At 33.4% G+C, this 17,418-nt stretch overlaps 2 protein-coding genes across 2 annotated transcripts; one reads left to right on the top strand and one right to left on the bottom strand.

Moving 5' to 3' along the window:
• Positions 1 to 2,472: 2,472 nt before the first annotated feature.
• LOC112512052 (expansin-A10-like) lies at positions 2,473 to 5,210 on the bottom strand. Its single transcript, XM_025117845.1, has 3 exons — positions 4,906 to 5,210; positions 4,543 to 4,831; positions 2,473 to 3,126 (listed from the first exon to the last, which is right to left on the bottom strand). The coding sequence occupies exons 1-3, from the start codon at positions 5,033 to 5,035 to the stop codon at positions 2,820 to 2,822; spliced, it is 726 nt and encodes a 241-aa protein (XP_024973613.1). The 5' UTR covers positions 5,036 to 5,210; the 3' UTR covers positions 2,473 to 2,819.
• Positions 5,211 to 13,477: 8,267 nt separating this feature from the next.
• LOC112513049 (casparian strip membrane protein 1) lies at positions 13,478 to 14,946 on the top strand. The gene is made up of 3 exons (XM_025119172.1): positions 13,478 to 13,662; positions 14,204 to 14,327; positions 14,731 to 14,946. The coding sequence occupies exons 1-3, from the start codon at positions 13,478 to 13,480 to the stop codon at positions 14,944 to 14,946; spliced, it is 525 nt and encodes a 174-aa protein (XP_024974940.1).
• Positions 14,947 to 17,418: the final 2,472 nt, after the last annotated feature.

The following is a 17,418-nucleotide window of genomic DNA, read 5'->3' as shown; positions in this document are numbered from 1 at the left end:
TATACAAGCCAACTAATCCTAGGACAACCAACTGCTTTGTAGGTAGCTTGGAGTCACCACAGTGGTCACAAGGGAGTTTTTTTTTCCTCCTTGGATTTGAACGTGAGACCTCCAGACGCTTTTGACCTTTGGAGCCCAAGCTCAAACCAATCATGTGCCACATTTATGGTTATGTATCAGGTTTTTTCAACAAACATAAAAATAAGGGTACTTTACGGTTACCAAATAGGCAAATATGGCCTGAAACATGCATTTTAAAAGCGTTTAGACGTGTTATAAAAAGTACTTATAACGACTTTATAAATCAAAATAATCAGGTTTGTAGTGCTTCACTTTATTTTTTTTTTTTTAAAACCAGTAAATACGTGTTGCACTGAAACTGATATTCTAAAATAAATATAAAATTACCTTACTATTGATTTAATTTTAGTTAACTGATTATTAATCTTATTACAAGTTTTTAAAATCGTAATCGTTATTTTGAAAAATACATTCAAATAATATCTTAACAGTATTTTAAAATATATATTTTACATATCTAAAATACATATCTTAAAACATAATTTATAGAATTAATAGTGAAGTAGATACTTGTACCAAACAAATATTGATTTGGTTGCCTAACTTCATGGAAGGGATAAAGAAAAACAAGTCCTGGTCTTCTTTATGCTTTTGCTATGAAGTTTCCTTTTTTTCTTCTTCCCACCAACTCACTTTATAAAGTTATTACTGGTTTTTCTATTAATCCTGATATCCAACCCGTTATATGAGCCGACTAATCCTAGAGCGATCATCTGCTTTACGGGCATCGCATTTGAACCTCCGTGGTCACAAGGGGGTTTTTATTTCTCCTTCGATTTGAACCTGGGACCTCCAAACACTTTTGACCTTTTGAGCTCAAGCTCAAATTAATCAGACACCACCCTTATGGTTTAAAGTCGATTTAAAAAATATATACTAACTGTTTTAAAACATGCATCTTCAACAGATACTAATTTTTGTTGAAGCATATACTCGGGGTGAATGTAAGGCTAGGGTTAGATGCCCTTTGCGAAGGCCAATGTCGCCCATGCCCAGGACCAACCCTGATGGTTTTTAAGAGTATTTGTCAAATGTTTTATAATATAGTATGGATTAATACAATTTTGAAGAACGATAACAATAAAACATTAATAAGTAATACTAACTGTTTCATAATTGTTAGTTGATTATTTGTTAATTTTATAAAGTTTAAGAGGTTTCACATGCACAAGTTTTATTTTTACTATTAGAAGGATACCCTTATAATGCAGTAATATACATTTCGATTTTAATGTTTTATTTATTCTGTCTTTGTTGATATAACACAATTTTATGTGGTTTTAAGAATACAATAATGTTTTTATTTTTTAATAAAATATAAATTTGAAAATATCATAAAATTTTGAAAAAAAATATATATCATACCAAATTAACTATATACAAGTTTTCATTTTTTTTTTGTAATTTCTTTAATTCGTTTTTTTAATCATAAATTAATAATGAAGTAATTTATTTTTGGTTTAATAATATAAATTTTTATAAAGATAATAATTAAATTTTCTATTAGAACTCAATAATTATCCTAATTATATTTTTAGATTTTTTTGTATTTAAATTAATTCCGCATTTAATTATGTTTATATGCAATTATTTAAATGGACTAAAAAATGAAGATTTAATTAGTTGTACTTACGCACTATTTACTTGAGATCTTGAATTTTAAGTAATATGAATCAATAAACAATACTTAATTCATAAAAAATGTTTTTAAGGGTTTTTTGTCAAATGTTTTATAATATAGTGTAGATTATAATATTTGGATTTGTAAAAACAAATTTTATAAAAATATATTATTTATGATTTCCAATAACCATTACATATTATATGAATAAAAATAAAAAAAGTTTACCTTACATATCCTAATTAATTAATAATTTTTCACAAAATATATTCCGTAATTAAATTAAATATTTTATTAAAATTATTTAATACATTTTTATTATCTATGAAACAAAATAAATATAAATTTTATTTTAATTTTTATGTTACATAAACATTGTTAAAACTGTTATATTTATGTTTTTATAACTAAATATATTGAATATTAGTTTAAAAAAATGATAATATGAAAACAATTGATGTGATTAATAGCTATTGTAAATAATATTAATGTATAATATAAAATTAAAATTAATTAAAATCAATTAATATTTATTAACAATTAATATTAGTAATATTTAAAATTTAGTAATATCTATTTATAATTAAATAATAATTAATATTAATGAGAGTTATAATTGTAAAAAATGACAATAAGCTACTAAAACGTTACTTCAAATAGCATTTCAATAAGCTAGCTTATGTGCATCCAAACATGTACTACCTAGAAAATAAACTAGCTTATTTTTGCCAAACAATATCTAAACGTCTATTATACATTTGATCCTTTTCTTCGGTAATTGCACCACAAACCTCTTATTTTACATACAATAAACCCATTAACACATTAACTGCAAAAAATTGTAACTGAATTATAAAACGACCAGATCTATCAAAACTAGTCATTCGACCAGATTTCCAAGATCCTAAACACTCAAGCTTCGCATACACCATTAAAACCTCCTATTCAATCGAATTTCTCCAAGATATTAACACTTGGTAACAACACATCTTGTTAAAACAAGCATCCAGACCAATTTCCAACGTATTAACGCTGGGAGTTGAGTTGGATCCAGTAAAGCTACAACATTTTCTTTAAACGCCATTAATCAGTGTCGAAAATCTACTTTCAAGGGTTTTTATCGAAATTGCCCTCCAGAAAACGTTTGACCAAAAGCCCAACCATGAGGGGCAACGTTATATGAAACCACACTCCGACCATCACTGGTGGTGACCTTAAAAGATAGGCTTTGTCCGTTTAGGTAGCTGTTACTTTGCCAATTTTGCCCCCAGTTTCTTGACATTGCTTGCCATCTGGTTTTCGAGCCTTTTATGTACGCATGTCTCACATCCCCTGCACCCCCTACGTTTGTGATCAGCACCAAATTGAAGTAGGAGTGCCCGTTCACTGCAAACCTGATGCCGCCCCTTTTTCTGCAAGGTACCCTACATCACAAGGTCAAAAATGTCATTTCACATTTCCTAGGTAATAGTTGCTTAATTAAAAGGGAATTGATCTTCATTGTTGTGATAAATTTTATTTTGGGCTTTCAGAACAAGGGTAAAATGGGAAACTTCAAAATGTTTGGGCAAAAGTGTTCATTGTTTTCAAGCATGATATCCTTTGTTCTGGATTTTTGCAAGCATAGGGGATGTTCCGAAACAAATTGTCACGTATAATAGTTATGTAGAATGACAAAAATACCCTTAATATACATGTATGTTATGTGAAAAAGACGAAACTATCCTTGATGGTTGCCACACTTCGAAGCTAACCGGACAACCACCATTTATGAAAATGAAAATATAAAAAAAAAATTATAAAATAAATAAAAATAATATTTTAAAATGATTATAAAATAAAGATTGTAAGAACAAGAAGATATGGACTAAAAAATGTATTCACGAAAAAGAGTTTTTACTTAGGTGCTCAATGTAGAATGACGAAACTACCCCTGACAAGGTCATGCATGGATTGTCAAAAAGACGAAACTATCCTCGACAACAAGCTTGATAGTGGTATTTGATGTGAAAGGACAACATTACCCTTCATATCAACTCTTGCCATCCAGCCATGCATTAGATATGTTTAATACCATGTGAAGCAGAAAAAGACAAAAATACCCTTGACAGTCGACAACATCGTTCATAAATCATACTTCAAAGGTGCCAACAAGCCAAACCCCTTGAAAAATGCTTGTTATCATGAAGCCATGCATGTACGTCAAAAGACGATATTACCCTTGACAACAGTTTATTATTACGTCCTAACGTATAATCATTTACAAACCCAATAAATCGTACAAACTTACAAACCAATTTGTTTCGTATATGAAACAAGTGTTAAAATGCAGTGTTTATACAATGTTGTTCCATATGTTAAACGTTCAAGACTGTTTGTGTACGGCAAAAAAACAGTCACAAATGAAAATTGTTTTCTCCCCTTATCTCATATTTTTATTTGAGTTTGTCTTTAAAATTTGTCTATTTTCCATCTCAAAAAAAAATAACTGATATATTATGAAGGGTAAAATTGTCATTTAGTTAATTAATTAAAAAATATAATTAACGACTACCCATTACTAAAACTATCTGGCTTTTTCACTATAGACATTTATTTTAAGACGGAGAAGTATGAAATGACAGAATTACCCTTGCCAACTTGACCTACCACGTTTATTTTATGACAGATGGAATATAAGATGACAGAGTTACCCTTGCCAACATGACCTACGGCATTTATTTCAGAACGGAGGAAGTTTAAAATGACGGAATTACCCTCACCAACATGACCTACGACATTTATTTTAAGACGAATGAAGTATAAATATACGAAATTACCCTTGCCAACGTAAACCCTACCTCCGATAAGAAACCGGAACGATTCCGGCACGGTACCGAGCAATGTGAAGGAACACCGGCTGAGATAAGTCAAAATGAGCATTGGGGGGGTCACACCACCCTCCGGGCGGGCAGAAATTGGTGGCGGTGACCACTATCGTTCCGGCAAGGCACCAGCGTGGATCATTCACACATCTAAGCTCATAACAAGCTCCACAGCTTAATCCATTGTTAAACAAACTTGTACTTAACGCAGCTGTATTTGTACCATACCCTTGACTGTACAAATTCCCATACCCACAAGCCCCACCTACAAAATTCAATTTCAAATCAAACGAAATCGAAACCAAAATCGAACGAAAAATCCACAGATCTGGTACTTACCCATGGTGCCGGAAGCATCACCGCCGCCGTAGAAGGTGGCGTGAGCGTTTCTCCACGGCGTTACATAATAGCAATCAACCAAAGCAATCGCCGCCAGAAAACACATTACGAAAACCCCAATCGCACCCATAAGTGATTCCGGCGACGAATAAGCTAAAACTTGAACAAATTAGATGCGATTTTGACGATTTTGATCGGAATTTGGATGAATAAATAGAGGATTTCTGTGAGATATGAACGAATTTTGGAAAGCAAAAAGGGGGCATGTGTCATTCAGAAGAGCTCACGAGATTGACAGATTTCACCGGTTGCTAGGGAACCATTTTAATGATGAAATTGACGCACTGTTTTTCTGAAAAGAATTCAGAATTTAATTTGGGGTTATTATGTTCAACTGCATGAATGAGGGTTCATATGGGTTCTACAAGTTCTAACGGTAAATAAAAGAAAGTGACCCTCAACTATTTTGATTAGTCAAAATTAGTCCTTAAAATATGGAAATATGTATCTTTTAACCTTTAGTTGAAAATAATTGATCAATATTGGGTTATACAATATGCAAAAGAACCAATTAAGTTATTGAGTTCGTTCTGCCAATCCATCGTTGAGCTTTATCTGATATTAGTCTTGAAATTTGGGTTTGTACCAGTCATTTAGTACATAAGTTATTAATTTGAACCACAAAGGTGGTGCCTGATTGGTTTGAACTTGGCTCCAAAAGTCAAAAGTACCAGGAGGTCTCAGGTTCAAATGCAAGAAGAAATAAAAATTCTCTTGTGGCCACAGAGGTTCAAATGCGGTGACTCCAGACTATCTGCAAAACAGATGGTCGCCCTGGGATTAGTCGGCTCGCATAGCGGGTTGGATATCCAGGTTAATAAAAAAAGTTATTAATTTGTCCTGGTTATTCCTTTTTACTTCTTTTGGAATTACAGAATACACACATGTATATAAATGTCTTTTGAAAGTTAAAGAAAATAATCCCAACAAATTAGGTTTCTTATAATTACCCTTAAACTAGTAATTATGAGGGGGTAGAAATGTAATTCTACAAGTTCCAAGAAAAGCATAATCAATTCTCAATGAAAAATGTTGGATTGATCAAGCTTTTGGGCCTTGATCGGACCCCGTTATGATCCTTTCTGTAAGTTAGTCGGGTTAGTCATGATTCTCATATCCATTTGTGCATCTCTATCTATGATAGTGTGGACTGTAGGGATGCTCATCCTGTTGTGTAACACGCCTACATCGCAACAAACTAACTATGCAGTTTAAAACCTTATGTTCTTTGAAGTTTTCACCTTTGACTGTTTTCCCACTTCTTGACTCAAGCTTTGGCTCTCGTGCCAAGTCATCTGTTATGTAGTCATGAAAACCCAACCTTTGACTCCGTCTCGTCTTTTTTCTCGTGACTAGTCCTCTATATACTCCATTTTTTCATACATAACTTTTATATGCAGAAGACAGAAAATACAGTGCAACGTTTGCAGTTTAAGGCATATGTGTTTTTGTTTGTGATTTGAAAAAAACTTTAACCACATATACAGTTTGGTTCGTGGTTTTTAAAAATAAAACCGCTCTGCAAACACCTTTATAACACTACATATTCAATTCAAAAAATTAACCTGAATCCGTATGCCCTATGCACCTTGTAAAGAGTAGAGAAATACCAGGGTGAGTGATGTAATAAAATGAAACTACAGGATGTGAAATGTAAATTTTGAATAGTTGTGTATTACAATGAAAATTGAAGACCATCAATTTTGATGTATTTGCAGTTTTACCCCCTTGTAAATTTGGAAAATGGAAGCCAGCTTTTTTTTTTTTCATATTGCACAAAGTGAAACGGGTCGGGTGTCTCCATCTATGACCCACTTCATGTCGGATAATGGAATCACACTCGGTTCCAACTTCCAAATATGGATCGAAAATTAATTGCGTAAACCAGTCGAGGTTTTAACGAGCGATTTGAGCTCGAGATAATAATTATCAAGCTCGAGTCGAACTTGAACACAAAATAAAGTTCGTTTAAACCACAAGGGTGGTGCCTGATTGATTTGAGCTTGACTCCAAAAGTTAAAAGTACCAGGAGGTCCCAGGTTCAAATCCAAGGAGGAATAAAAATCCCCTTGTGACCACGGAGGTTCAAATGCGGTGACTTCGGGCTATCTGCAAAGCAGGTGGTCGCCCTGGGATTAGTCGGCTCGCATAGCGGGTTGGATATCCAGGTTAATAAAAAAAAGTACGTTTAACTTAACGAGTCAAACTCTAGAACACCAATGTTCGACTCGACTCGACTCGTTCGAAAGTTCGAGTAAACTTTACGAGCCGAATCATTCGACCATACACTTTTTCGAGGTAAGCATATTTACGAATTATATGATCAAAATATCAAAAAAATCGAGTTTGAGTAAATAAACGAGTTAATCGATCTTAAATTCAAGCTCGTAAACGAGCATCGAGCTCGAGTTCAAACATTGAAAAAAATATTTGAGCTCGAGCCCGATTTTGAAAAAGTTAATCGAGCTCAAGTTGACCTGCTACTCGACTCGACTCGTTTACACCCTTACGTAGAACATAATGGAATATAAATTTGGTACGATATTATTTTGTGACATGACGTGATTGAACAGGAAATAAATAATTGTGGGATTGAACGGGACATAAATAATTGTTTCTACAAAAGAGGCGAAACAGAAACCAGAACAATAAAACAAGATTGATAAATTACTAAACTAATAAGGTGAAATTAAAACCCTGAAACTTTATACAGTTATTTCATGCGTCTATCTCACTCTTGCTTTTCTAGTCTGTTTATATGAATTAATCTGTCTGTATAGATGGAGTGAACATGTTTTTATTGATAGGGAGGGGGAGACCCCTCCAGATCAAGATAAAACACTAAAACGCTAAAACAGCAACAATGAAGCTCTCAGGTAGGAGGAAACCTCAACTACCAGAATCCAAGGCACCCCGAGGGGAAAGAAAGAGGGAGACAAAGAAGAAGAAAGACGAGAAAAGAGGGAAAAGGAGAGAAAGAAGAAAGGGAGAAGAAGAGAAGAGGGAAATAGAAGAAGAGAGAGAGGAAGAGGGAGAGAGAGAAAGAGAAAGAAGCCGACCACAAGGGAAGGGCCCAGCCAAACCAAGACTGGGAAGCAACGGGGAACACCACAAGGGCAGGAAAAGGGGCCTAAAACAGGCACACCCTAGACCGCACCAAGAACAACAAGAGAACAAAGGAGCTCACACAAACAGAGAGACAACACAAACAGCTACGGGAGGTTCCAGGCAAGCCGAGTCCGGACAACATTGGGGGAGGGCTTAAAGGTCAGGCTAAGGAGCTTGGACCAGACATCATCAGTAATTGTCTTACCCACCGTAATATGCGATCTTTTTTTGCTTTTGAATATGCGATTATTTCTTTCTTGCCACAGGTGGTAGACGGTCCCAGCAAGCACTAAGCGACAAATGATAGACCATATGGTCTTTCCTTTGGTGACTTGCTGGAACATACCAATAATATCAACCCAATTATCCGGGACACCATTGAGGTTCAACTTGGCTTTTAAACCATTCCAGACCAGATTAGAGAACGGACACTCAAAGAAAAGATGCGAATGCAAATCAGGCCCATTCTAACAGAACGCACAGGACAGGTCGGAATGGGCCTCCCAGAACCGAAGTTTATCGTGCGTCTTGAGACGCTGCTTGAGAGCAACCCACAGAATGAAGGCATGTCTGGGGATGCTTTGAGAGAACCAGACTAAATGATGTCAGTAGACATCAGGCTCATTGGGACGGAGGGATAGCCACACCTCATGAACAGATAAAGGAGTGAGACGGCCACCCCTAGTTCTCCAGAGGAGCTTAATAGAAAGGGATTTCTGCATAAAGCTTACTCCTAGAAGCTTGCTGAATAAGTCACTTCCTGTATCATTAAGACACTATTAAAAAGTCGTGTATAGTTAACAGAACAAACTTTGAGTCATATTAATCTCATTAAACCTACAACAAACAGACATTTAATTAAGTTGGTTTAAATTTTATTTTTAATTTATATTTGAAAAATAATTTTTGTTTCAAATGAATAATGTTTTGTTATATTATAAAGAACAAATTGCATAAAAAAATAACGTACTTTAACTTGATTCATGTTTTGCATAACGTACTTTCAAAACTTTCATTTTGATATCTAAGTTGTAAAGTTTTAAACATTTAAGTACATAGGTAACCGTTTGAAACATTAATCGATTACCATGTTGATGTGGACGAGTGATGTGGTATCTGGTTAATGCTTCATCGAATAATACTGAGTTAGATACCACATCACTCGCCACATCAATATGGTAACCGGTTAATATTTCAACCAATTACGTTTCCTAAACACATGAATCGAGTTAAAATACGTTATTTTTTTCATACAATTTATTTTATTATAAAATTATTAAATAATTATCAAAAATTATCCTAGCGGATATTTGTTATCAAATATTTATATTTTAATAAATATAATAATTAATTTATAAAAATAAAAAGATAAAGGGGGTAAAAGTGGAAATATGGGAGGGACAAATAGTCTTTTCAGGTTGTTTAGTGCATGGGGTATGCAATTGGCTGTCCGTCACTACGAGTCGTATCTGTCGGTGGCTATCCTTCTCTTCACATTTGCATTTTAGCTGAATGATTTGATGTATAATAATTAAAATAAATTTATAATATAGTATAAAATAAAATATAATTGTTTGGTAATTATTTACAATGAAATTAAAATGTTGAATGGTTAAGGACGGACTAGGATACAAAATCATTCAAAAGATTTTAGAATTATTAAGAGACAAATTTTTTTTTGTCAAACAAGATTTACCTCTTAACGAAACTATTAAGGTGGGAAAAAGTTAATAGGTTAGTTGTTAACTGATAAATTAATTATTAACTTAAATGTAGAGATTTATTTATAAAAGCCTCAATAAAGTCCCGTCTACCTGTTCAATCAATTTTCGTAAGTACATTTTTTTTGTGTACGAAAGACGCGTACGCTAAATTTCAAGAGGCGATCTCGAAAATACAAGAGACGTAAATAAAAAATTGAAAAAATCAACAGAAAAATCAAAAAATTTCATCAGAATCAACCAAAAAGCTTAAAAAATTACTCGAAATCAATCAAAAAACTTAAAAATAAAAATTATAATAACATGTTTTCGTTATTATTTTTTTCCTTGAAAAATATGATTATATTATTTTATTAAATCATATTACTTATAATTTCTTAAAGATTGTTTAGCAATTGCTGGATAGTTTGGTGCAGAATAATTAAGTGGTCGGAATGATATAGTGCAAAATGGAATATAATTGTTCGATAATTGTTTACAATGGAATTAGGGTGGTGAATGGTTAAGGTAGGCCCATGATACAAAATCATTCAGAGGGTTTTAGAACCATTAAGAGAGAGACTTTTTTTTGTCAAACAAGATTCACCTCTTAACGATTCAAAAGTTGCATCTTAATGGAACTATTAAGAGGTAAACAAACAGCCCCTTAGAGGTTGTGTTGGCAGTTGCTGAATGGTTTGGTGCAGAATGATTAAGTGCTCGGAATGATTAAGAGGCTCTCATGATATAGTGCAAAATGAAATATAATTGTTTGGTAATCGTTTACAATGAAATTAAGGTGCTGAATGGTTAAGGTATGCTCAGGATACAAAACCATTCAGATGGATTTATAACTATTAAGAGACACACACTTTTTCTTTGCCAAACAAGATTCCTCTTTTAACGATTCAGAGGTAATCTCTTAATGAAACTATTAAGAGGTAAACAAACAACCCCTAATATTTAATTTTATTGTTATGTGATATTTAGTTATAGTATTTTAAACAAATTATTAAATATTAAAGTGATTTAAAAACATAAAATAAATCTTTACCAAATTTAATAAATAATGGAAAAAAAATGATTAGGGACACGATAAATATGGATGATCACCGTTCAAAATTGCTGTTTTCTGTTAGTTTTACCAATTAACCGGAGGTAAAAAGCTTGTATTTTTTTTTTCTTACGGTGGTTCGTTAAGTTAAAGATGGTTAATAACCAGGTTTTGAATCCACTGTTTTACCAAGAAAATGATGTATGTCGTGAATGGTTGAGTACAGGCTTGAGTGCACATGGTCTTTTAGAACCGAACCCCACGATGCGACTTTAGACACCTATTGATCAGCTTTTATGGTAGTCAGTGTGTCAGTGTGTCTGTTTCAGTTGGTTTTTCGTCTATGAAAATGTCTTCTTTTTTATCTGGTTTAAGACTGGAAAATGAACCAGAGTTATGAAGATTTCGTTTTGTAAATGAAAAAGTATTCGTTGATTGAAGTCGATATGTCGTATCCCTCGATGCGAAATCACTGATTTATTGTGCACGTATTAAGTGGCGCAAACTGTGAAGCTCTTTGATCCCTTTACGTATGGTGATACTGCATCGAGTTGATGGAGTGTTGACTTGAAACAGTGGAATTTGTCTAAAAACACATCGGACGACTTTTATGGGCTTTTGATCAACTTTAAAGGTACCCTCGCTTGAAAAAAATCATGGGTGTGTACCAACCAGGTTTTCATTACATAGTACAACAGGGAAAATGTGGGAAATAGCAATCTACTTATACAAATTTTCTTACTATAACATTGTACTTTTAATTTTTCGTATTATAACAATGTACTTCAAAATATTTTTTATTAGGGCATCGTACTTCTAAAAATTTACCCGTTATAGCATTGGATAACCTTTTAAATTAAATTTACTTATTATACCAGGTTTCTTTGTCACCTCATCGTTCATGTAGGCTGTCCACATGTACGATACTGTTGACATGACATTTCTCATTATAATATTATACTTTCAAAATTACTTTATTATAACATCACAAATTTCTATTACAACATTGTACCTTTAATTCTAATATTTTTATCATTTAAACATTGTAAATTTAATCAAATATGTTTACTAAAAATTATAAGATCATAAGTTAAAATGTTTACAAAAGATCACTATTTCACGAAATAAAATATTCATAAAAAAATGATGTATGAATTGTACACATGTTTTAATTTATGATATAATAATTTCTACCAAACATATTTGATTAAATTTAAAATGTTTAAATGATAAAACTATTAAAACTAAAAATACAACGTTATAATAGAAATTGGTGATGTTATAATAACGTAAATTTAAAAGTACAATGCTATAATAAGAAATGTCATGTTAGCACTATCGTACATGTGGACAGCCTACGTTAATGATAAGGTGGCAAAAAAACCTGGTATAATGGATAAATTTAATTTAAAAGGTTACTCAATGCTATAAGGGATAAATTTTTGAAAATACAATGCTCTAATAAAAAATATTTTAAAAATACATTGTTGTAATAAGAAAAACCGAAAGTATAATACCATGATTAAGAAATTTGTAAAAATAGATTGTTATTTCGGCACATTTTACCCTAGCACAATACTACTAATCGACTTCAATGGGTACCAATTAAACTAGAACAGTTGTAAACATTGTTGATCGATTAAATTGGTACGATTGTAAACATATCGATCCCTACTAGTCCCGAGCCGATTCTAAGCCGGGCCCATTTTAGCCATCTCTAGGTTGGGCCCAACAAACATCTGGAATAGGCCCATTCCAATGTTTTTCTGAGTTGGGTCAAAATTGAATGGGCTAGCCCAACAAATTTCAAGACTAAGATGATGGAAATGAGCCCAATATCAATATGGAGTTGTTGATAGATAGTGGGATTCGAACCTGAAATCGTTATACATTTGAGAATGATATCAGCATATAAAGGCGTATTTAACAAATCATAGATAGTGGTGTATTTAACTTAGGGACCGTTTACCCAAATGCTTACCCGATAAGTGCTTACCGATATGATTCAACATTATAATTTATTTTGATACGTAAGATTTTAGTACATCAAAACATATCGAATGCAACAAGTTACTGGATAAGTGCTTACTTGGGTAAGAGTCGTCATCCTTGCTTATATGGTAAGACTCTCTATCATTTTCATTGCTTTTATCCGGTAAGATTCTTGACCCTTCACATGTTCATCCGATAAGGAAACTTATCCGGTAAACACTTACCAGGTAAGTATTTAATAAACGGCCCCTTAATCCAGATATAAAAATATATTCTCCAAAGATTCCCATTTAACAACTCTCATCATCCATAAACTAAACCCAACAACTCCTCTCACTGCAAAAATACCTCCCAAGAATGTGGAGTTTCCAACTTTCCATTTTTGAAATTGCAAACAACAACTCCTCTTTCTCAAAAAGCACCCAACATGATGGAGTCTCTAACCTTCCATTATTAGAAATGTCAAATGTTATATCCTCAAAATATGGCAAGTGAGGGCAGGTATCATCAATCTACTTCCTTCTGGGCCCCACCATCATCCAAATATTATACATATATCTGCATGTATATATATGTGTGTGTGTGTCTGTGTGTTATATCACCATTTCATGCACTCACCCTAAAACCCTTGATCAATTATACAGGAGAAGTTATAATGATGAAGCTTGGTGTTGCTCCACCTGCAAATAGAGGCATTGGCATACTTGACTTCATCCTCAGGCTTATCGCCATCACCGGAACCCTAGCCGGTGCGATCGCTATGGCTACAACCAATCAAACGCTTCCATTTTTCTCTCGTTTCGTTCGGTTTAGAGCAAAGTTCGACGATCTCCCTTCCTTTGCGTAAGTTTTAGTTACTTGATTTTTAATGTTATGATGTTATATCGAAACCCTTTCTGAGTCTCTCTAAAAGAGCCTTTATAGAGAGATGGGAGGTTCCTATGTATACATACATGTATATATGTATATATGTATACAGGTCGGGTTCAGGGAAAACCACAAGAAAATGAATAAGTGATGAATACCTTGGTAACCGTTTATTTGTAATGGTATATACATGTGCATACAAGTATTTTGTCATGTATTCACATGTGCATGCACAAGTACACGGAAACCAAGAAAGAGTTTCAATTACTTGTATGTATATGTGTATACCATACAGATGACTAGTTACCAAGGTGTTCATCGATTTTTCATTTTTAAGAGGTTTTCCGCGAACCCCTCTCTCTCTATGTGTACACACACACACATACATATATATAGGTTTGATGGTTTGTGTCTAGTCGATGTGGGACTTCAACATGTCCCCTTATAGGAGACAAAAGAGAATGTCAAGTCCCTAGTGCACAAAGTATATGTGCTAACTATTTGTCTATAAAACCAGGTTTTTCGTGGTGGCGAGTTCGATAGTGAGCGTGTACCTCATTCTTTCGCTAGCTTTCTCCGTCCTACACATCGTGAAGGCTAATGCAGTCAACAGTCGGGTCCTCTTGCTTTTTCTCGACACGGTTAGTCCCGAAAACCCGTCTTTCAAGTGGCGTTTTACTTTGAGTTCATGACGTTAAATATTCATTTGCGATCTATTGTCACTTGAGCTCACGGGTGTCCTCAACTTTTCTTTTGAAGTGTGTAAATTTTATATACGGCAAAACTCACACATACTTTTCACCTTTAACCTCCAAGAAGGTTGGGATCTTACCAGCTTGCCGTTGAGCCAATGACCATTTGGTGGTTGTGTAAGATCCCACATCGGTTGGTTTGAGGAGAAGAACTAAGGTTGCGTTATAAGGGACCGGATACCTCCTCCACTAGACGTGTTTTTTTACGTGTGTGGACAAAAGGGATAATATCTGATTCGGTTGGCATGAGATGTTACATGTTGACACTTATAACTCGAATGGTGTTTTGCAGGCGGCAATGGGTTTGCTGATGGCGGGCTCATCGGCGGCAGCAGCGATCGTGCAGTTGGCACACGAGGGCAACAACAAAGTCAACTGGTTTGCGATCTGTGTACAGTACAACTCGTTCTGCAAACGCGTGTCGGGATCCTTGATCGGGTCTTATGCTGGCGTTCTCATGTTGATTCTCTTGATCTTGCTTTCCGGTGTCGCTCTTTCTCGACGTTGATCGTTTCTTCAATTCCTCATTTACATTCGATCATCCACACCCGCAATTTGTATTTTTCGTAAAAGTTGAATTTTCTTTTGCTCGCACGTATGATTTCTCGTGTGTATTTCGGCTTTTTTCGCATTGTAATGGAATTTGTGATAATTTGATCCGCATCCATTCGGTTAATTTTCTCATCCATTTGAAAGAGAATAGAGCCACTCCTGATGGATTTTGGTCGGGTTTTGACGGTTTTGTGCAACCGTTGGTTTCCGGGTCAGCTTATGTGAACCAACTAATTCTTGGACAACCACGAATGTACGTAAAACCTAAAAATGACATGCAGATGATTCAAGATTTCTTTATGTTTCCTGAATGTAATCTTATAAAGTTAACAAACATACCTTCTCCATCACAAAAATAAATGTACATAGTAGAAATGACACACAGTTTTATAATTGAACAATTATTATAGTTTTTAATTAATCAAATGACCACTTTATCCTTGATTAATGTATCTAACTTATCAACTCTTAAATATTTATGCATTAATCAAGGGTAGATTTGAAAATTCAGTCATTTATTTTTGAAAATAGAAGTTTATCTTAAAATACATAAATAAAAATGTAGAAAGTTATTATGGTACATAGATAATATTGTTTTTTCTTTATTTAGAAACTAAAAATCTAGAAAACATGAAGATAGATCTCAACCACCACATGAAGATTTATATTTATATATATATATACATATATATATATATATATATATATATGGAGAGATAGTGTTTGTTTCAAATGCAACCTATCATATTTGTATAATCAATGTAACCCAATAAATTGAAATATTTATGGAAATGATAAGAACTCTTTTATTATGATTTAAATATTTATGAAAGATGAATAAGGTTCATTAATTATGATTAATAATTTATATTAGGAAACAATCAAAATTTCTATGAAATTACATATTCATCAAATTAAATGGACGGTTGAGATTGAGTTGTATTGTTTGTACAAATATAAAGGGTTGTATAATAACCCACCTCTATATATGTGTGTGTGTGTATATATATATATATATACACTTGGTATCACGTGAGATTAGCATGTTTTCGTGAGACCCGTAAGAACAGTTTTTACGCTTAAAACTTCACAGCAAAACGCTGTGAAGGTAACTTTCACAGTGTTTTTGCTGTAAAGGTTCAGCTTTTTTTACCTTTACAGCGTTTTGCCGTGAAATTTCAAGCGTAAAAAAAATGGTCTCAAGAGTCTAACGAAAACAAGTTGGTCTTACGTGATACCAAGTATATATATATATATATATATATATATATATATAATATATATATATATACACACACGACAGCACATTCCACAGGTTTGGGATTGCATCTTTCTAAATTGAATACACAGTGGTCGGTACATGACACACAATTCCCAGCCAACACTAACTTTACCTTTAGTTGGTATACTAATACCAGATATCTATATGTAGCAATCTGACATCTCCAATAACTATGTTATTTTAAAATTTTCAAGGATATAAAAAAAGTTTGTTCCATGTATCATGTGATATTTTTGTATTTGATATGATTTTTCTTACAGTGGTTATAATTTAATGTAGTGATTAACATATATTTGTTTCACAATATGAACTTTTTGGTGTGTTTGTGAAATAAAAAATACACGTAAAATAGTTTCACATTGTGAAGAAAATATATGTTAATCAATAAAGTGAATACTACAAACACATCAAAAATGTTCACATTGTAAACCGAGTACATGTGAAATAAACACAAATTGTGAAACAAATGTATGTTGATCACTATATTAAATTCTAGCCAGAGATGAAAAGAAATAATGTGAAACAAAACCTTAAGCTCCTGCATACACATCTTTGATTTTTTAAGTTTACAAATATTGAAGTTCTCAAGTGATAATGGAACGATTGATTGAGCTGTGTTGTGATTTCTTTCTGTAGGAATCAAGCAGGTGCAGACGTATGAGTCCTTGAGCAGGTTCGTGCACCCGTTCAACTTATTTTTGTAAGTAAAACTTTTTTTTTGTTTATAAAAGATGCATCTGCTAAATCTTGAGGGTGCTCCAGAATATTAAAAATATGAGGAACATCAACAGAAGAGCGGAAAAAACCCCTCGAAATCAACAAAAAAACCCAAAAAGTCTCTCAAAATCCACAACAAAACCGAAAAATTCTCTATCAAAATCAACCAACAAACCCACAAATATTTTGAAGCGGTGAATTCGGCTTAAAAAACATTGAACAACTTGGTCGGCCTTTGATCCACTTTAAATGTACATCCGTTCAGGGGCGGATGTAGTGAGGAGTGGTTGGGGTCCTGGTCCCCCAACAAAAACTATCTTACAAAGCCCAATTTTTTTACTTGTAATTTTCAATTGAGTACTGATAAGTGTTAATTTATTAACCTTATTACATCATTTTCTTAACCATTTTCCGTTGTTTTATTTGCCC

The sequence above is a fragment of the Cynara cardunculus genome (assembly GCF_001531365.2).
Source record: "Cynara cardunculus var. scolymus isolate 2C chromosome LG 5, CcrdV1, whole genome shotgun sequence".
Classification (NCBI taxonomy): Eukaryota; Viridiplantae; Streptophyta; class Magnoliopsida; order Asterales; family Asteraceae; genus Cynara; species Cynara cardunculus.
The sequence above is the reverse complement of the archived record's forward strand: the minus strand, read 5'-3'. Positions and strand labels throughout refer to the sequence as shown.

Coding starts and splice junctions, on each gene's coding strand:
- LOC112512052 (XM_025117845.1), bottom strand. CDS start 5,035: ATGGGTGCGATTGGGGTTTTCGTAATGTGTTTTCTGGCGGCGATTGCT. Junction 4,832..4,905: donor TGATGCTTCCGGCACCATGG/GTAAGTACCAGA, acceptor TGAATTTTGTAG/GTGGGGCTTGTGGGTATGGG. Junction 3,127..4,542: donor GTTCCGGTTTCTTATCGGAG/GTAGGGTTTACG, acceptor CTTGTGATGTAG/GGTACCTTGCAGAAAAAGGG.
- LOC112513049 (XM_025119172.1), top strand. CDS start 13,478: ATGAAGCTTGGTGTTGCTCCACCTGCAAATAGAGGCATTGGCATACTT. Junction 13,663..14,203: donor GACGATCTCCCTTCCTTTGC/GTAAGTTTTAGT, acceptor CTATAAAACCAG/GTTTTTCGTGGTGGCGAGTT. Junction 14,328..14,730: donor TCTTGCTTTTTCTCGACACG/GTTAGTCCCGAA, acceptor GGTGTTTTGCAG/GCGGCAATGGGTTTGCTGAT.